Here is a 21226-nt window from a genome sequence, read left to right as displayed (position 1 = left end):
GGATGGCGGCGACCAGGGAACCGGTTCGGGGACATGGCAGGCCTGGATTGCTGCTAGTTCCAGCGACCCAGGCCCCCATACCACTACCGGTTCGGCTGTACCGGACCGAACCGGACGGAACCCACCTCTGGGTCACACCTTCGTTATGAATTATCAACACTGCAGAGTCGTATTGTAACCAAGAGCTAGAGAATATTTTAATGTAAGAGCAGGCAAAATATGCCTACTAACAAGAGTTGAAAGGGAATGATAAAAGGTAGTCAGACCCCTTCGCCCGAAACAAGTCAAATTACATTTTTTTAGTTCTGCTGTGGCAGACAGTGGAAAAATTTAACTTTGTTCAAATGAATTACTTTGGACTAACAAATTGTTTAAAAAAAAAAAAAAAAAGGAAGGGTGAACAAAGGGAAATAAAGTTTAATCACCTGCTGTACGTAGTAAAATCCCAGAGGGGATGCTTAAGAGAGCCAGCTCAGCTAAACCTGAATCACTTTTATTCCCGCTGTAGTGGGATCATGATCCAATCTGCTGAGCTATTTAAACCGTGGTAGTAAAAACAAAACCCCGCTCAGGATCCATTTTGATCTACTCCGTCTTCTCCTGATGCTGCACTGGATATAGAAATCGGTATAAGATGCCCTTTCCCATTATAACCAGTTTGACGAGACATGCTTCTTTACATAGAAATGTTTTCTGAATTTCGACAGCGTAGAAAAGGAGTTGGGTTACTGTGTCGTTTGACAACAGACCTTCCAACCAGCAGGACCCAATTCCGTTCCTCTCACCTCCACTTTCAAAGAGGGGGACTCTGCAAGCCCCCCCCCCCTTTTCCTCTGCCGGGACTGTCCCAAGTCCTTGCCAGTCCCACCTTCTCCCCCCTCCCAATTAACCCAGCTTTGGAAAAATGAAAACAACAAGCAGGCAGGGAGGACAGAGCCTACCAGGAGGGGCAAGCAGCCAAATCTGGCTGGAGGATTCCAGTTCAGACTGGTTTGGGAGACCCAAAGGAGGAATTCCTTGCGCTGCCTGCAGAATTTGGATGCAGCAGCTCCTGCAGAATATGCTGCTGTGGGCTTCGCTTATCAATAATGAAGCCTTGAAGCCTCCTTTGTCTTCTTTTGCCCAGCCTCTGAAAAGAAGAATTTAAGATCCGTGCAGATTTATTCAAAAGTGGGTGGGTCAATGGGAGTGGGGGTGCAGAGGCCTCCTCCATGTTAATTGATTAAATTTGTTTTTATTAAGCTTTTCACTTTTTGCAAGACTTGCTAGAAATAGGTTTGAAGGAACAAAAGAAAATGAATTCCATATATACTGCTTTGCAATACATTTGACTTATGCTTATCTCTCTCTCTCTCTGTCTCTCTGTCTCTCTGTCTCTCTCTCATCTCTCTCTCTCTCACACACACACACACACACACACACACACACACACACGGGAGGGGGGTAAGCAAGACAGCCCCAGAAGAGGGTTTTTAGGCAAGGCAATGTTTGCATACCAAGCTGCTATCAACTGGTTTATTGAAGTATTGTCCCCCTGTGAGATTTACTATAGGAAGTATAACACTGAATTACTTTTCAAAGAAAGAAACTATGTCAATAGGCAGCCTTGAAAAGAAACACTGCTTCCCCCCCCCCCCTCACAAATACATCTGACAACCACATTCCCTGTTACTAGGTACGGTAAGCAGTTGGGGACAACCAAAGGCCTTCAACGCCAGTTGTATTAACAAGGACAGCTTTCAAATTATGAACAGAGGCTGAATCAAAACCTCGGTTCTGCATCCAATGCAAACCCACACCAATTTCATCTCTAAGGCATCTGACCTAAGGAAGCTGCTCCTGAGAGAAACCGTATGAAAGGAAATAAATAAATACATAAATACATAAATAAATAAATAAATAAATGCAAACAAAGCTGCCTTCCTCTAAAAGGGCTGCAGGGGAAAAAAAAAAATCTGTGTTCAATTAACGAGGCATGAAATGGCATAGGATCCTGGGGGAGATATTTAAGACTCGGCTTTGATCAGATGGGAGACAGGCTTGTGCAACCTGTGAAAATGAGAAAACAGCCGCTGAATTGGGGGAGTCCCCAAGCCACACGACAAGTCACCATTTCTAGTTTTTTCCCTTAGGATTCTCAGGAGCTCCTGGATGGCACAACAGCCCAGTTGAGGGCTGAGTCGATAACTGGGGTGGCACCTGGTGACCAGGGCGTGGCCTAAAGAGCTCATCTGACTCAGCCCAATCAAGAGAGGACAAGGGCAACCCATCCTGGATACTCCTCCCCCTCACTATGGAGAACAACCTTGACCATCCATTTTATGCAGGATTTCTCTTCCATCAACAATCCTCCCCTCGTTTTATGGAGAAACTGGGACGTGCAGCATAATAACTTTAATGCAGAAGTTGCCTTCCCTGGACCGAAATCACCTGAAACTGTGTCTGCTGCAATTGAAGCTTTTGTCCAAACCACAAAACTACACACACACACACACACAAACATCAACATACCACTCTCTGCCAATGATTCATCCTTTGCTGGCAAATTCCTGAGGTGGAAAGAAAGGAAGGAAGGGGCAAGCAGGAGGAAAAGGCCAGGGTTATAAAAGGAAATTAAGTTTGCCACCACTCTCTGCTTTCACTCTGGGAGTTGAGGATGACCAGACAGACAGAAAAATCCAATGAACTCAAGCTCACCAGCCAATTTTGAAAGCCTCAATGTTGACTCGTGCTATTTCCCTCTCCCTCCCGCCCCCCCCCCCCCCCGCATCTTCTATTCATAATGCTTTTTATCTTTGTCTCAAATTGGGCTTCCAGTTTTAAAAGCAGAATCGATTATATCCCTTTCAGGGAAAGGTGGACTCGGCGTAAAGCCCTACTGCTTGTGGACAGTGCAGAAAAACAGCCCCAAAGAATGGCAAGCATCCCGGGATTAAGTTGAGGAAAAGCTTTTCAAATTCAACATGCTTTTAAACCTGAAAAAGAGGAAGCTAAGGGGGTAACAAGTGAATTTGGATGAGCTCCAGAGAGCATGCTCAGCAGCTGAGGTTTAAAAATAAAAGACGGAAAAAGGCAGGAAGAAGATATTGTTAGGTAGGATTCAACTTGGGAAAAGTCTCCACTGATCACTCATAAGGTTAACGTGTTTTTTTCCCCCCCTGTGTCTTTCTAGCATATTTCTTCAAGTGCTGACATGCTGTGAAAAGACAAGATGCCTGAACTCCTCCTTGCCTTAAACCGCATTCTAAAGTCTAATGAAGGTGAGAACTAGAATGGCTGCATTCCTCCACCCCCACCCTTTCACACAAGGACTGCTGGCCAGCTGCTTATTTCAGTGGGTTAAAGAGCATCTATTTACTGACATTAATCCAAGCCCATGGCAGGTTTTACGAATCGCCCTTTGAAGCAAGGGAAGATTTTTTTCCAAAGGGTGAAGCCTCTTTTAATTGGGGGAAAGGAGGAAGAGTAAAAAAAAACAGGGGCTGGATTGGGGAAAAGGCTATTCTATAGTCCTTATTCCTTATTCCATTCCATTCCTACTTCTACTTTCCTTGAAAATATAAATGGGATGATTAGGAAGGCCCTTTCCTTGAAAATATAAATGGGATGATATATTTCTGTTTATCTTTATCTCCCCCCCCCCTCAATCATTTATGGGTGTACTTGATGCATATATCTTGTCTTTCTATGTACACTGAGCATATGCACCAAAGACAAATTCCTTGTGTGCCCAATTACACTTGGCCAACAAAAAATTATATTCTATTCTATTCTGTCTATATTCTATTCTATTCTATTCTATTCTATTCTATTCTATTCCTTATTCCTTTCCATTCCTTTCCATTCCAACTTCTACGGTCTGATTAGGTAGGCCCTAATATAAATGGGATGATATATTTCTGTTTATCTTTTTTTTTTAACAGTGCCGCAGTTCTTTGCCTGGAACCAACACAGAGAACAGCAGACTGGCTTGACCAGTCCAATTTCACCACGGCAAGCTATGTAGTAGCCACAGCAACAGTGGAAAACCCATAATTCGCCTGTCTATTACCTTTCATACCGACACTCAATTCAAGGCAATAAACAAAAGATGTCGTTAATAAAGAAGAAAGAGGGAGAGTCCAGGCCGTTAAGCCGGTGCTGAATTATAAATGAAAATGCAGAAAGCTCTATCGCCAAGCAATCAAAGGCCCGCTTCTACAAAGTGTCTGTAAGGCCACCCTTTTATAAACAAACAAAAGCAACAAAGAAACTTCCATCCTAGAGTGGCTCAAAAGGGATCTATTTCGCAGGTGGGGCTTTTGTCTCCTTGGGGGCAGCCCGCCCAATGCTCCTACTTCCACCCTGGTGGGGGTGGGGGTGGGGGGGGCGGGAATGGAGGCAGGTGCAGACCAGGAGATGGTGCTGGTCTGTTTCAGGAGGACCAGCAGAGAAAATCACAACATTTGCAGTAAATGCGCTGTGGTTTCCGGGATCAATACCGGGACCCAAAGCAAAAGACGCCCCACACCTGCAGAGGGAGGACGATACCTGTCGCTGCTGGTACTGCTGCTGCTGCTGATTGAATCGCTGCTCGAAGACCGGCTCCTAGAACCGCTTCCGCTGGGCGATCGAGTGGGTCTGGACGCTTGGCTCGCCAGCCTCTGGGGAGACTGTGTCCTGGACTGGGAGGAATGGGGGGACCGGCTCCTGCTGTGCTGGTAACTCCTTTCCGGCCTTCTACCTCGGACCTCTCTGGTGAGGTCATCCCGGTAGATATCCCTGTGTACCACGCTGGGCAACGTAAACTGTTCCCGAGCCCGAGGTTCGTAACGAGGGTCATGAGCATCAAAGCGGCTCGGGCTGCGACTCCGAGAACTGTAATAGAGTCCGTGTTGCAAAGTCCGTTCCCGAGGATCCCGGTAATAATCCTGATCGTAATGTCTCGTGCGATCAAATCCTCCTGTCCCCCGTTCATGGTGTCCATAGGCACTAGGCTCATAAGCACGCTCCCTGTTATCTGAAGCCCTGCATTTAGGAGGGGAAAAACAAAACACGTCAAATCAGAGAAGGAGAACAATGACTCAATAACATGCAAGCACTTAATGCAGGGTTGGCTGTTACTGCAAGTCATCAAAAGGCCAACGATGATCTATTTAGCAAACTGAATGAGCTTGGTCCTTTTACGTGACTATTCGCTCACATTTGCACGTAACATAGGTCTGGCACTGACTCAGTTTCACTGCTTAAACTGAGCCAGCTTGATGCCTTCTGTGCTAGATTTCTACCCCATAATCCCCGCCTCGCAGCACAATGGCTAGGGATCATGGGAGAAGAAGGCTAACGAACCTCAAAGGCATCCAGAACTAAGCTTCTGTGGACAGAATTGTGTACCACAGTCCCAAATGATCTTGTGCAAAATAATTTAATTTCAGCAGTTCTATTTATCTATTTCTGGGATGAAACAGAACTACTTAATGTGTTTCATTCCATGACTATCCTAGAATCCTGTCGTTAAGGTGTTGGCATTAGCCACAAAATCGTAGGGAAAAAAAGCAGTTTATTTTTAAAAGCTCACTTGAAATCTAAGAGTCCTAGGACAATGTATCAGCTTAGCTAAAGTCAGATCTCTGCTTCTCTTTGTAATAATGAAGTCAAGATACAGCCAACTAAAAGTCACAGGTATTAAGCTCCAAAAACAAGATAAACAATGTTTCTGTGTGCTGGTGAGTGTGATATTTTTTAAAAATCGCTTCAGGCAATAACAGGATGGGATATTTTAATAGTCAATAAGACAAATTGTGGCCATTTCTGTATTTTACGTACAGAATTATGTTTACCGTAAAACTATGTCGTCAACTATGCAGAACTTAAAAAAGAAAGTTATGTTGCTAAGACAACCAAGAGCCTCGGTGAGCTGCCTAGGCCAAGAAAAGGCCTCCAATAATTTAGTGCTTTAATCTAGAGGGGTCACCGAATGGCCCGTTTTGTAGGACACAGCTAGGAAAATAAGACGAAACAATTCAGAACAAACATGCGCAGATCAAGCAATAAAGCCAGCGCTTCTATTAGTTACAAAAGTTTCCTAAAACCGTTCAAGGAAGGAGGAATTCAAATCATTCCCCCTTTTACTTCCAACCACCTTCCTTGAAAAGTAATTAGCAGGGACTGCAGTTCTCTGTTAACTCCATCCTTCTCTTGACTGTCAGGTCAAAACGCATGGACCTGCCTTCTCCTCCCCCACAAGTGAATAAAGAAAGGTTCTCCTCCCTTTCCACTTTATGCTCCTGCTACAACTATAGTGCAGGACGTAGGCCACTTCTCCCCTCATACGGAGGAGGAGGAGGTGGCCCTGAGTGCAGGTTAAGGTTTTTGTCTGAATTCTTGCTTTTCCAGCAAGTCAGAGCTGCCTCACAAAAGAGCAAAAACAAAAAACAAACCCCCCCAAACAAAACCCCTATAAAGGCAGGAGTTTTAGTAGGTGTCACAAACGTTTGCAGCTCCATGCAAATAAGACCACATATTGTCTCAGTGTGTATAAATATTTATTTAAAGAGCTCTCTCGCCCTCGCCTTTTGAAACAACACTCAACACACACCTGCAAAAACGATATCGAGGAAAGCTGATACAATAAAGTAACAAAAACAAAGAAAAAGAGAGCAAGATTTCTAGAAAAGTTAAGATATAAGTGTAAGAGCCCTTTTATGGGTTAGGACACAGAAGACAGACAAAAGAAACTAGCAAAGCTGAGGATCTAACGACTACAGCACTGCTGGTTATCTATTAGTACTAATTGCTACTGGAGTTAGTGGGAAAAAAAGGAACTGACTTGGGTTAGGAGAGGGGCTAATATACACAGGGCAGGACATACCAACCTTTTCCAAGTGTGGAAACACGACCTATATTCCCCATTAAATCTAGGGAGAGAATTGTGAACATAACTTCCCCAATTTGGCCCCTCTTATAGGGGTAATCCACCTTCTTAATGGGCAAGGAGGGTGTCAAAAAAGTGGCATTTTAGATGAGCGAGCAAGAAAAAAAAATCCTAGGGACAAGAAGACGAAAAATAAAAATAAAAACTCCACTGGAAGCCAGTAGTTCCAGATGGGCCAAAGGGTGGCCACCCCCAACTTTCTTCTTCTGACAGCCAGCACTTCTTCTAAGTACATCCACCACACAGACTGTCGCCCTAGGTCTGAACCGATCGGCTGGTAAAAAGAAAAAGGCATCGGGGGATGAACGAAGGCCTCGCCCCATCCTCTAGCAGGCATCCTCTTGTCCCACTTTGTAACCATCCAGCAAGTGTTCAATTTTCTGTGACGTATCCACAAGCTGAGCGACACCATTGTCTTGAAAGCTAAAGTGCCTTTCCCTGGACGTGAGCTTTTGGCAGAGACTAAGTAAGTAATCCACTCCCCTGGCCCACTGGGATCTTGGCTCGAACCATCCCACAAATCTGAGGTAGTAGCCATTATTCCAGCACCTCAAACGGAGTGCCTGTAATTTCCAAAACTGAGCAGCGTCCATCTCGTTCTGTTTGCCATGAGGATAGTAATCCCAAGGTACATGGAAAGTGAGGTAGATCCAAGAGGGGAAAGAAACATCAAGAGCAGCCTTCTCCTGTCTTCGTTTTGTACGTATTCCCAGGGCTAAAGACTGTAGAATCCAAGACGAGGCAGCATTTTTATAAAGCCTGCTAGAATTTTTTTTTGATACCAATCCAATTTTATGCATAGACTACATAAACCAGCACAACCCTGAAAAAAACTAAATGCGAAGCTTTGCCAAGGGATTGTGCAGGTCCTATAATGCTGAAGATACTCCATATCTGGGCTTGGGAGACTCGCAGTATCCAATAAACTCCATTGGCTAATAGGGATACATCCAAAGGCGGCCTTAAGGTTATCCAAGAATTGGGATCGTCAAGCCCTAGAAGAATAGCTCCATAAGCGAGGCGTCTTCCATCTTAGAATCAGGTCTCCAACCAGCTGCAGGAAACGTCTTCTACAGATCCACAAGATCCCAGCCTTTGGGATGGGAATCACTTCCGTTTCCAACCCAAAATAGGAAATGCAGATAATTCCCCAAATTTTAAATCCATCTGGGGGCCCTACCAGGAGTTTGTGTTTCTCACCACAATCAATTACAAAATACCTGCCTAGTGAAACCTTGGAACTTACCCATCAAGTCTCCGCTCATAGCGTCCTTCCCGTGCATGAAGTGATGGTGGTGGGCCATACGTGGGCCCACCACCAGCTCTGAACCCAGAAACCTCTCTACTACGAGATGCTATGGAAACAGTATCATCCAATCCCCGAGCGGCACTAGGGATGGTTCCTGGTTCGTTATAATCCGTCCGAAGGTCTCTGTCTCCCATTTTGTTGACAGAATTGTGTGCCTTCTGCGCACTCTTAATGTCCACAAAATCCACAAAGGCCGCCACGCCGCCTTCCGATCCCCTTTTGGGGAGAATTTTGACACTTTCAACACGTCCATATCTAGGAGAAAGACAGAGAAAATCACATACGTTAAAGCTCACAGAAAATTGGCTAAGAAACCACATTTAGTACCTTGACATTTCTGGACTCAAATTTTAAAAAATAATAATAATCTAAGCATTCATTTCAATAGGTAAGTATAAACAAAGTTTCAGGTATGGCTTAGCTTCCTGGACTCCTGCCAGAGCAAAGCTGAAAAACCATTCTAGGGGAATATACATACATACTTTCAAGCCTGTAGGCATTCTTCATCATATCATACCTTGAAAAAAAGCCAGGATACAAAAACTTCACCTAACTTAGATTTTGCCAACATCTGCAATAGGAGTTTAGCACTAATAGAAAACCCCTTATTCTGTGATGTTCAAATATATTTCAATGCAATCAATGTTGAAATAAGGAATCTGAGTGGAGAATTTATTAAATGTATTCATTTGTTCTCAGTTAAACAGCCCATTATTTAGTGTTCAAGATGCAAATGTCTAATAGAATACAAATCATTCTAATCACAGTTCTATGGACAAAGCCAGTTCTACAAGTTTACAATCTAAGTGATGTTGGAAGCTCTGTTTAAGCCAGAGTTGGAAAACATTTGGCAATTCCTGAGATAAGCTTTTCATGGCTGCAGACATCAGCGGCAACGACAAATTACCAATGCAATTTATTTAGTGCACACTGTATATGCGCGCAAGATTTGGGGTTAATACGCAAAACATTCGCAAGATTTCTCCAGAAAGTTTTCAAATCATCCAGTCTCACCAAATGTCACTGACCTTCCAAGCAATTTAATCAAAAAGAAATGGATTTCTATTAAAAAATACACACATCTATGAATGGTTCGTGTTTACAGATCAAAAAGATATGAAACTAAAGCTAACAATTCTCTTTCATTGTAAGAACCAATACCATCACATTCATCGGACAACCTCTCTTCATTTTTAATTACACTGTTGGCACTTTCTAGAGATAAAGAGACATATTTGACATACCAAATATAGTATCAGTGAATTTAGGCAGCCATGATGAAGTCCAGCCTGAGTCCCAGAGGTTTCTTTAGCAATTCAACTAGCCTTACCATTCAAGTCTGGCCAGGATGGAAAATGGAAATGTACACCAGTATGATCTAAGCTCATTCAAGTTTGAATTTATCTTTCTATGTCGCTCTCGTTGCTGTTCTGCCCTCAAGCGTAACTATCAAAGGCATGGATAAGATTCCCCAACACTGTGGAATTCAGGACCATTAGCCACATCAATCCTCCACAACAAGATTGTGCTGAACATGCCAAGGAAGGAGGGTTTAGTGTTTCTAACATACACACAGACACACACACACACACGCGCGCAGGGATTAGGGTCACTATTTTTAAAAAAGGAGGGGGGGGAATTTTTCACTAAAAACAGTGCCACTTATTTAACAACGGATCAATACAATACAATACAATACAATAGTAGAGTTGGAAGGGACCTTGGAGGTCTTCTAGTCCAACCCCCTGCCTAGGCAGGAAACCCTATACCGTTTCAGACAAATAGCTATCCAACATCTTCTTAAAGACTTCCAGTGTTGGGGCATTCACAACTTCTGGAGGCAAGCTGTTCCACTGATTAATTGTTCTCACTGTCAGGAAATTTCTCCTCAATCCATTAATGGATCAATCCATTACTTGTTCAGGATCTCTTAACGGTAGGCCAGCCTAGAATGCCAAAAGCGCCAGATAGCTCAGTGGGACAACACCTACTTCCCATGTGGTGTCTGCCTCTGTGGTGACAGGAAAAGCACGTGATCCAGAGATGGCAGAAAAACGTCCCCGCCGTCACAGCTTAAAACATGACGCTGTATGACAACTGATAAGAGGCAGGAAACAGAGCAACAGCTACGGCAGCTTTGGGAGGACAGGATCTGGATTCCAATCGTATTCCGAGGAGGAATTTGGAGCAGAAATGGTGGAGACAAAACTCCCAAGGGAAGGGATGTGGAGCCAGGATCTCTCCAAACTAGGCAACAGAGGAAGGGTGCTGGCGAAAGGTTTGCCAGGTTGTCATTTCCAAAGCAGATGGCTCAACATTCTTTGATCCACACCAGAATGCTCGAGGGTGGTGTGCGAGGATTTGGTTTAGATCACTCACTCCTATGACAAGCCACTGGAATAAGCATAAAGGCTGCTTTCAAAGGAGGCGACAGACACAACCGCATCTCTGGCTAACCCCCCCCCCCCCAAATGCTAAGACATGGAAGGCAGCATTTGGAAAGAGTCATCTCTATGGTCTGCACTCCCCGACTGCCCTGTGTGCTTTACCCTAGAATCACTGGAGGCTAATCTGCCTGGCAATCCGACCCCAGCCCCACCCATTGGGTCTTTTCCAATCCGCTGCCGTGCTGGCAGGGGCCATTGGGAGGGGAGCTGTGTTGCTTCATGCGAACCGATCTGGAGGGGAGGGGAAAGACCCGCAGTGCTGCAGCAGCGTGCGGGATCAATGCCCAACAAGAAAAGGATCCCTGTGAAAAAGCTTCTGGGGGGAGGGGAGGGGCTAAGGAACTAGGCATATGGCTTGGGGGGGGGGAAGGTGGGGGAAGGTTTCAGAAACCGCTTCAGGTCGGTCCAGGAAACAGAAGGCTGAGAAAGGCGGGCGCCCAAGTGAAATGTGCCCTCCCCGTCTCTGCCTTTCCAAGAAGGAAGGCCGCTCTGTCCCAACCACCAGCACAGAGAGCAAACAGGGCAGAAGAGGGAGGGGGCCAACCCATGGGCTCTAAAGGTCCTGACGCACAGGCAGCTTTGCTGGGAGGTTTTTCTAAAGGGCTTCCTGCTTGCATAATCCATACCAATCAATACATAATAACCTCTTGCAGCATGGGCACAGGTCCGTTTTGCTTCCCACCAGCACCAGAGTAGAATCTTTCTCCCAGAGGAGTCCCGGGTGCTGCCTGGCCTATGCATTAAGGGCTACACCTCCAGTTTCCACGCACATCTTTAATACTCCAGGGGACTTCAGTCTGTTTCTTCTTAATGTCTCAGTCACAATGGCCACAATTCCTCAGGCTATGCAAAAATAGTTTGTCAGGCCTGTTCCTGATTTAAGCATGATACTTTCATTCCCGTGGGGGCCGGAGCGTCAAGGCCCCAATGTGAGTCTTCCTTCCTCCCTCCCTTCTATACATGCACCAGGCAAACGAACGCACATAGTGATATGAAGGAAGCAGGAAGATAATTCTGTCTCTTGTAACATCATCTAAATTGGACATGGATAGATATTTTAATGTTGGTCACACACAAAAAAATAAAAACCATTCCTGCAACTTTCCTCCTCGTCTACAGGAAGGGGATAGAAATACACAAGGACAAGGAGCTCATTATAAGTGAGGGAAAATTCAAATGCATCTAAAGTTCACCCCAGGAGATGGTAAAGTTAGGATGTGCCACTGACAGGCCTAAAAAGGGTGGCTTTAGGAGACCTCGATATTAATTTTCCGTCCCACTTCAATCCATGGATTATTCATCAGGCCCCGCCATCTTTGGGCAATTGCAGTAAGTGCCTTCTTCCAGAGCTAGCCAACTGTTACGAAAGGGAAAGCTACATATAGCAGCCAGTTGCACAGTTGGGTGCTATTGTCTGGAAACGATCCAGGTGCCAAAAATGCTAGTAGTGTGAGGATTTTACTCTGATAACACTAAAGCGGGAAATGCTTTAGGAAGAAGCACCAATAATAGGCATTGCTGGTCCTCGTGGCATGTCGTCCCCGGAGACTGTCTGGTTCTTCATTCAAAATGTCTGCTTAATAGGTTTAGTCCTTGTAGAAGAGGATGGAATAGAAGCAGATATTTCTTTGAGCTCTCTGGCCCCTCCCAACCATACAGGTACTGAAAACCAGTATTACTGGAAGACAAAGATGGCAACTGCAAAAAGCAGCTTCCACTCCTATTGAGGTGGATTCACACAACTGCACTCAAGAGCGAGAGAATTCCGTCACCTTGGTATGTCAAAAGGCAAGCATTTATTTCTGCACACTGTGGGTTGAATTCCACGGGCACGTTCCACCGAAAACCAGCTTCTTCAGAATCGGTTACGAAACCCAGAGTCTCTTGCTACTTTCAAGGCCCGGATTGGTCAACCTGGTTGCCCACAAACCACAATGAAAGTCCCTGGGAACCACATTTTTTTAAAGCCTCAGACACAAGTTGGAACCATACGTTTATGATGTCTTTGTGCATGAAAAGGAAAGGAGTGTCCAAAATCGAGGGTCCGGAAGCCAATCGCACCTAATGATGGATTCAAATGCACAACCTATATAGCATCAGGACAAAACAGACAGCTAACCGGACCAGAGATCGTAAGGAGACCCACAAGGGGGGGGGGGGGAATATCAACGCATGCGGGCTACAGGAAATGACTGGTTTAAGCACAAGGACTTTCTCAGCTATCAAGCTTCAAAATATCTTAGAACAATTTGCAAGAGACAGACACTCTATAGCATTGCAAATGTAAACATCAAGATAAGGAACTCCCCCAGCTCAGCTTTCAGCATGGCAAACCCCCCCCCCTCCCCCTTGCATACTAGACTACAACTTCTTTGAGCTCCTAACCATCAATTGGAGCTGAGGAAGTTGTGGTTCTGAATTGTTTTAACGAAGTTTAATGGGCTCCCTACTAACTATGCCCAGATTTGAGGGACACCTTATCCAAAGCCAGAATCTTAGGACAAGGGTTAGAAATAAATCCTACTCAACTCAGTGGGGCATCTCTCTCTATGACATACTTTGGGAAGATTATGCCTTTCCAACGAATACCATTCTTAAGTAGCCGAGGTACTTGCAAAAACAGTGAAAGGAGCGTATTGTACAATGACTAATAAAGTATAATGAAGCCGGCTTGCCATGAGGAAGACCCAAAGCGAAGTCTCAGGCGACCATGAAAACGAATGGGTTCAATCCTTATTTCCCATCAATTAAAGTTATTATGAGAAGGGTGAGTAAATTACCTTGAGAGCCGTGAGAAAGGGGGGGGGGAGCAAATATAGATGGAGTGAAAATAAGGAAATGAACATGATACAGTTACCTAGTATCAAAAAGAGCTGGGAGGGGCCACTATCAATGGGAGAATTCAGAAACGGGCTACCAAATTGTGACCATTAAGCCATTCAAAGACGGAAGAAAACAACCTCAGATGACATTTCACCAAGTTATCAGAAACTTTCTAGGTTTGAGGGAGCTGTGGCTTTTATCTTTTCTGCAGCGTTATTTATAGGATGCTATCGGGGCACCAAAAGAATCCTGCGTGCTGTGAATGTTCTTTCCATGCAGGGAATTTGCAATGTAGGTCAGGACTACCTTTGCCTAACAGGTGCAAAGGTGTCTACTACGGGACGGGCCTCCAAAGTCCATGCTTTCTAAGTGCCCCATGACCCCAAAGGCTATTTATTCACAGCAGAGAAGCCACGGTGAGAATTTCTCAGGAAAGTCGCCGGCCATAATTAGGTAACATTTAAGCCAGAAATTATAAGCAGAAAGGAGCAAACCAAAAAGCCGGGATTCCCACAGCCCAATGAACGAACCAGAGAGGAATGCGACCAGAATTTAACCACTGGGGATGGCTGAAGAAGTCAAACAGGAAGGATACTTGCACCTTTGCAGCAAGCTGAAACGAATGAGCTGGACCCCCATAGGTTTCACTCAGTAACCTCGGAGGAGGGAGATCTAAGGCCTGCTAGCTGTCAAAAAAGAGCAGAGCAATTCGGCTAGCAGAACAAAGGAGTGGGTAAAGTTTAAAAGAAAAGGCTGCAATAACGTGACGAAGCAAACTCTAATGTCAAGCCCAATTATTCTGCCACGTGGGGATTTTGGTTCATGCTGGGAAGGGAAGCCCGCTTTCTCCGCAACCACCTTCCCTTCTGCACTAAATCCTTCTCTTGTCATGTATGCAGCAGGGCCTGCACCCTTACACAGAAGGGATCTGGGAGAGGAACACAGCACTTGTCTTAAGACAGCTATGCATAGTCCTCAGGCCCATCCATCCTTCCACCACAACTTTGAACGGCCATGAAAAGACAGCTTGGTTATCAAAAGAGCATGGCTAAATTGCTTTTGAACTGTGCACGCCGGGAACTGTAAGAGATATGTGTGCCAGGAGCACATCAGCTCTGCCAGGTTCGGCTTGGCCTGCAAAAGAAAGAACCGGTGCAGCCATGAAATGGACCGGACTGGAAGTAAAACAGGAAGTTTACCAAAAAAGTCCCTTTTCCCAGGAAAGCATACTTGGAAGGTTATCAATTTAACTCCATCACATTAAGGCTCCCAAATAAGAACAAGGATAAAGGACAAGAAAAACTGTCTTTGGAAGCCCACCTTCCTCTTGCAGTGCCTTATTTTATTTAAAAAGGACAGAGGAAGCGACACCAACTTACTTGTTCTGCTAAACAGACTGCTTTTTTCCCCCTCTAATTAATCAAGAAGGAACTGCTGGACATTTGGCATTCATGCAGAGGACAAACTTTGCTATATTTAGCTACCCTTTCTTGCAAGCTGCTCTGCATCTCCTTCAAGTGGAGCACATACTTTCGGTGTTTCAATTTTTGCAATAATTGAGACACAGGATTGTGTAATAGTTTCACAACCAATCATTTCCTCAGATTTCTATCAAAAAAAAAAAGGGACCATCTAAGAGGTTTCGGATTCCTGGAATGTTTTTCATAGAAACTCAGCAAAAAAAAAAAAAAAGAGCAAGCAGCAGAAGAGACCAATATGGATGGATTAAACAGGGCCTCTATTTTTAAACATGTAGTGAATTAATATGGATTGATTGGGGGGGGGGGGGGCGAAGCAAACATTGCATCCGATGCACTGCATCATTTTAAGAGCTTAAAAGAGAGGTTTTTATTTTAAGAGCTACGTGTCAACTTCTCTTTCACCTTTACAAACATGACCCCTTGTCATTGGTTACCGGATGTTTCTAAAGGGTGCAGGACTATCCCCTCCCCCTCCCCCCAAAAACCACTGAAAATTAATATGCACAAGCACAGTAGAAATCATATATTTTACAAACTATCTTTCCTAACAAGTTTCCAAAACAGGGATAACCCAAATTATCACATCAAATTCTAAACAGCAGTTAAAGGTCATTTTAGAAGTGTCCTTCGTTGATCATTCCACTGATTAAAAGAGCCATACAATTCAGTTTTTTTGTGTAATTGTTCATGACTCTTATTAATTCTCCTAAGGGCGCCCTGCTTGGAACAACTGATTGTTCACATACCAATATCAGCCGTATTTTATTTAGAATTTAAACGTACATAAACAATATAGTTCTTCCAATTGATAGGACACTTAACCGGCCTCACCTAGAATGAGTGAAATGGGCACAAAGGATAAATAGTGAGGCTGCCTCTATTTACGTTCATGATCTTTAATATATTAGAGCCATAGGGAGCTTTTAGGATGATTTTGTTATAAGGCTGCTCACCGCTGCTTGCTCTTTGCAAATTCTTTGTCCTATTCCCAGGGGGGGGGGGAATGGGTGGGATTTTTTTTTTGCCAGTGACCAGTTAAAACTAAAAAAGGGACTGTTCTCCCCTTGGAGCTTCTCTTCTAGTAATTAAAATGCACACAGTTATGGACAACTGCAGGAGTAAGTCTTTTGTTGGTATACACACCCTGCAGCAACGCAATGCAATTGTTGTGCAACCTGTCCCCTCCCCCACCCAGGGTCATACAAAGAAAGGGCCGCCCTGTTGTACACAGGCAGCGTTCCTAGGCATCTCTTGCCGACCAAAAACACAACCACAATTCCAAGTGATACTTAGGCCGGTAACCCAAATGATCGATGAAAATTATACTGAAAGATTGGACCAAATAAAATGGCTTTTTAAATCCAACCACGGCATGTGAAAACTGGCACATTTGGAGGGGGAGGGGGGGGTTTGTAAAAATCAGAACCTTCCGTCTTTCTGATTCATCTCTAAGCAACAGCACCATGGCAACTTTATCCAGCATTAGAAGCCTTCTGTGAAAACAGGGTGGTTAGGATAGGAGACAACATGTTGGAATGCCAATTTTAATTTCCATTTCATTTCTTCCAACAATTGAATCCCACGACAAACCAGCAGCCCCAAACCCAACCGCACAACAGTTCTCCCGATTCTTGAGTGTCGAGGATCCCCGCTGGATCACCAGTGTTGCCCTTTCTCCAAAAGGAAAGTTGAGGCAACTCCTCCAGTTTTATATAGCACAAAACCACAATCTGCAGGATAAGACAGTTTCCCCAACTGGAGCAAATTACATTTTTTTGTTGCATCCGTATTTAAACTTGTGCATGTTTTTTTTTAAAAAAAAATATTTTTTTTTCTTACATGACACTGTTTCCTATTATTTAATGCAAGGCTGTTCCTAGGGATTGTGAGAAGGAACAGTATTTGGCCCCAGCTTCAGTTACAGCTGCTCTTTTCCAAGGAATCCTCTCCTGCGCTTTTTGAGGAAAAGCTCTGCAGTTAAGGTTGGTGGCGGAAGCAGCGGTAGCAGCAGCAACCCGGAGAGCTAGATGAAATCTCTTGTTACGCAGCTCTTCTGATGCTGCTGCTTCACAAAGCCCCCCCCCCCCCCCCAATCTCTATGTGCAGCTTGAGATCGGCTCTATTCCTTCCGACATAAACTGGGACCCGGCCGCCATTTTAGAAAGGCATTCATACAAGCCAGCACTGCGCTAAACCCTCGGAGAGGCATGTTGTTCTCTCCTCTCCAGCAAAGGGAGGATCAAGGAAGAGTTTTCTTTCTTTTTTTCTTTTTTTTTACAAAGCTGGGGCTGCCAAATGATGAATCAGGCTCTCTGTTACTAATCACAGCAAGTACTACGAGATTGTGTGTGTGTGTGTGTGTGTGTGTGTGTGTGTGTGTGTGTGTACTTGCATGCCTTCCTCAGACACCAATTCCAACACACAAACAACAACAAAAAACACACAAAGGAAAACCGGCTAGGAAAGGACCTCCTCAACTCCCACGCAAGATTTATTTTGCATATGGGAAGTCCAACACTTTAAAACTGTGTTCCCATCTACTAGATAATAAGACCAGAATAGAAATCCACTTCTGATTTTGCAACCTGCGTGCCCCAACTTTGAATAATTCGGAGGGGGGGGAGTAATAGGAAGCATCAATTCTAAGGTAACATTAAAGGACACCTTTGGCACAAAATGAAAATGTATCCTGACCATCAACAAGCAAGCTTCTATTTAAGAATAGAGGGTAATTTCACTATCTCTTTCCCCAGATTCACCAGTCAAGCTTGTTCCCCCATGAGGTAACCATGCAAGACTATTTTTCCCATGATGACTCATTAGGTACGCTCCATAATCTTCCTAAACAGTAGGAAGAAAATTACAAGAAAACTTGCAATCCTCTTAAGTCTTTCACTGAAAATAACTTCAGCTGACCCAGATAGGGGCCAAGAATGATGCACCTCAGTTTTCCTTCACAATGTCATAATAGGCGAGACCAGAAATAATTATCTAAGACAGAGGTCTCTGCAACTGTTGTCTAGAATGTGTCCATCACTATTAAAAATCCATCCCATGTAGCACCATGCTAGTGCTATTCGGCTACATGTATTTGGTCCAAAAGGTTTCTCACCGGGGGAATTTAAAATGCCAAAAGCCAGAAGAAGAAAAAATCTCATGAATGCAAATAAGAAGACTAAGCTACAGTTCAGTTATTAGGCCATCCCAGAAATGTTCCACAGCAACAGAACAAAAGGAACTTGGATGAAACAGGATTTCAGCGTCCTAGTCATTCAAAGCGGTGCCTAAATATCCACGTTCCAGTTATTTCTTCCATAATTCCTTAAGAATAAAAAAAACAAAGAGCCTCAAAATTGCCACCTCACGTGGGAAAAAAAATAAAATAAAAATTCAAGAAGTCAGTAGTCCAGGATCAGAGTATGGAAAGAAAAAACAAAAATAAGAATTTTTTAAATTTAGCACGGTAAAAGTGGTTTCCATCACAATACGCTCTTTGAAAATCCCAGTCCACAAAAAGAAGGCCACTGGTGCAGCATCTTTGCTCTGCCCGTCATCTCTCCATCTGGCAAGAGCTGAAAGGCTGCACCTCATGGAAGGTTTTTTTTTGGTCCAGGCTTCTAAAATGCCCAATGCAGAAAGGAGTCCAGCAGCCTTTTTCTCAAGAACAAAGCAGCCAGCAGCATCACTCCTGTTGGGGCTTCTCCTCCAGAGGTGCAGTCGATTGAGGGGGGGGGGACTGCAGAAGCCCGCCAGATGCTCCCGATGACAGGTTGTCCAGACTGATGACTCTTCTTGGCCAGGCTCCTCGAGAGGCCTTCTTAAATCCCGGGCCTCGATCACGGGCTCCCAGAGGCACCATCCACACACACACACAGCAGCCTCTTCCTCCGAAGAGGCTCTCCACCTTTACATGTCCCACCGGCTTTGGAATCGCCCCTCAGAGGGAGGGATCGCCATTGGCATGGAGGGGCTCCCCTCCCTGGAGGGTCAAACATGGGGTCCTTTTTTGCAGGCCCAGCCCAAAGGCTGGCTCCCCATTACGGCTACCCCCACCCTTTCCCCACATTAGAAAAGGCTTGTGGCTCACAGGCCGCTTGGAAAGGCAATCAGGAGGTTATGAGTTCGATCCAAGGTAGATGGAGATGTAGGGTCTCTCCTGCTTGGGCAAGGAGTTGGACTAGATGACCTGCAAGGTCCCTTCCAACTCTGTTAATCTGTCACAATCAGGAGGTTGTGAGTTCAATCCTAGGTAGAGGCAGATGCAGGGTCTACTGCTTGGGCAGGGGGGGTGGACTAGATGACCTGCAAGGTCCCTTCCAACTCTGTTAATCTGGTAAATCTCTGCCTCCCGGGATTTGTCCCTATTCCCCCCCTCCCATTCTCCTCCCGCCCCTCCCGGCGGCCCCGCTCACCGCTTGAAGTGCTCGATGATCTTTTCCTCGCGGACGTTCTCCGGCAGGTTGCCCACCCAGAGGTGCCTGGTCTCCCGGACCATGATGCTGCCCCCGGGAGACGGGGGGTCCTGGCGCCGCCCGCCTGCCGCCGCCTCGGCACGGCTCAGCGCCGCGAGGGGGAGCCGCCGCGCCTCCGCCGCCGTCGCGCCCGGCCCGCTCTTCCTCCACCGCCGCCGCCGCCTCCCTCCGCGGCGCCGGTGGGAGACACCATCCCACCGGGCCCCGCCGCCGCCTCCTCCGTCGCCGCCGCCACTCCCGCGCCACTTGGCCCCTCGCCGCCGCCGCCGCCTCCTGCTTTCACCGCTCCGGATGCTGCCGCTGCTGCGGGCGGCGATGCCGGTGATATTGAAGGGGCCGGCGCCGGCACCGGCGCCGCCTTGACCGTCGTCGTCGTGTGCGCGTTCTGCTCGGCGGCGGCGCTGTCGCTGCTTCAGCCCAATTTCTCCTCAGCAGCCGCAGCAGCGCCGCGCGCGGCGTCGCTCTCTCTGTCTCTCTCGCCCCGCTCGGCCGCCCGCACGGCGCCTGCGCGCTCGGCCGCCGCCGTAGCCAATCCGCCGCCTCGCGCCCGCCTCGCGCCCCAGGGCGCGCCGCCTATTGGGCGGCGGGAAGCGCGCGTCGGGCCGCGGGAAGACGGAGAGGGGGGGAAGGGAGGCGAAGGGGAACAGCGTGCGCAAGCGCTCTGTAGACTTCTTTTTTCTTCCAGGGGAACAGGAGAGAGACTGCTCCAAGCAGGGGGTGGGGTGGGGAGCCGTGAGAGAATCCTGTCCTCGATATACGCCTCTCGGCGGCAAACGCGCACGCGCGGCACGCGTTGGGGAGGGTGCTTTGCGCGTGCGCGCTCTGTAGCCTTGCCGCTGCCTCTCCTCAGCGACAGGCGGGCTGGTTTTACTGGGTGCAGTTCACAAGTCGGGGACGCTCGCGCGTGTACGGGGTCCGCGTCTTCAGTTATTATGTCCTTTCTCGGAACAGAGCTCGATTTGAGCCGCCCCCCCTCCACTCCCCGGGCCTTTATACGATCTTACCGGGCCCGGGCGCTCACTACAACTCCCATGTTCCCCAGCCCACTCCCTCCCCGGTGTCCTGCTCTTCTCGGACTGCTTCGACTCACTCTCGGACCTAACAGGCCCAAGGAAGGCCCGAGCGACCCTTCCCCGGAGGGAAATCGGGAGAGTGTGGAGCACGCGGGCCCGTCGACCGGCCTCGGAAAGGCCGCCTCGCCCTCGTTCTTGGGGACAGCCGCCATTTTGTCGCGCCTGCCTGGCCAGACGGCCATTTTATGACACCGGGGCGCCGCGGCTGCCCTTTCGCGCGCGACCAGCAGGGGCGCTGTGCAACCCCACCCACCCATTCCCGGTCGCCGCCGCGGGACCCCGCTGAATCCGGGGGGGGGGGTCTCTGGTCCGCCGCACCCCCCCCCCCGCCGGCACCTTGCATCGCCCACCCGACCTCTGCAACCGCCCCCTCTCCCAGCAAGAGGGGTTGCTGAACCCCGACACAACACACAAACACACCCCGCGAAAAGGCCGTTCCGCAGATGTCGGAGTGAGGCTTCGGTGCCGGATCGGCTTTTCAAGCTTTTTATTATTATTTCCGATTGTTTATTGCAATCTTTACCCCCGACGAGGTGGCTCAGTGGCTAAGGCACTGAGCTTGTCCACCAGAAAGGTCGTTGGTTCGAATCCCTAGTACAGGTCTCCTGCGTGAGCAGTGGGGGGGGGGGGTTGGACTAGATGACCTCCAAGGTTCCTTCCAACTCTTGTTGCTGTTTTAAAGTGTTGCACGTCTCCTGGATTTCCCAA

At 46.8% G+C, this 21226-nt stretch overlaps 1 protein-coding gene across 4 annotated transcripts in view; it reads right to left on the bottom strand.

The window, feature by feature from the left end:
* Nucleotides 1–19948, bottom strand: part of SPEN (spen family transcriptional repressor) — a 66634-nt gene extending 46686 nt beyond the window's left edge. For 3 of the 4 annotated variants that reach the window (XM_081955255.1, XM_081955256.1, XM_081955258.1), the window contains exons 1-3: nt 19386–19948; nt 8160–8477; nt 4531–5007 (exon numbers count right to left, since the gene is read on the bottom strand). In XM_081955255.1, coding sequence (XP_081811381.1) covers nt 4531–5007; nt 8160–8477; nt 19386–19468 — 878 coding nt within the window. In that variant the 5' untranslated portion in view covers nt 19469–19948. The remainder of the gene's footprint in view (nt 1–4530; nt 5008–8159; nt 8478–19385) is intronic. The other variant, XM_081955257.1, reaches the window with a different exon arrangement.
* Between the last annotated feature and the right edge of the window lie 1278 nt (nt 19949–21226).

This window comes from Natrix helvetica (genome assembly GCF_964273705.1).
Source record: "Natrix helvetica genome assembly, chromosome: 5".
In the NCBI taxonomy this organism is placed as follows: Eukaryota; Metazoa; Chordata; class Lepidosauria; order Squamata; family Natricidae; genus Natrix; species Natrix helvetica.
This window is presented reverse-complemented; position numbering and strand designations above follow the sequence as displayed.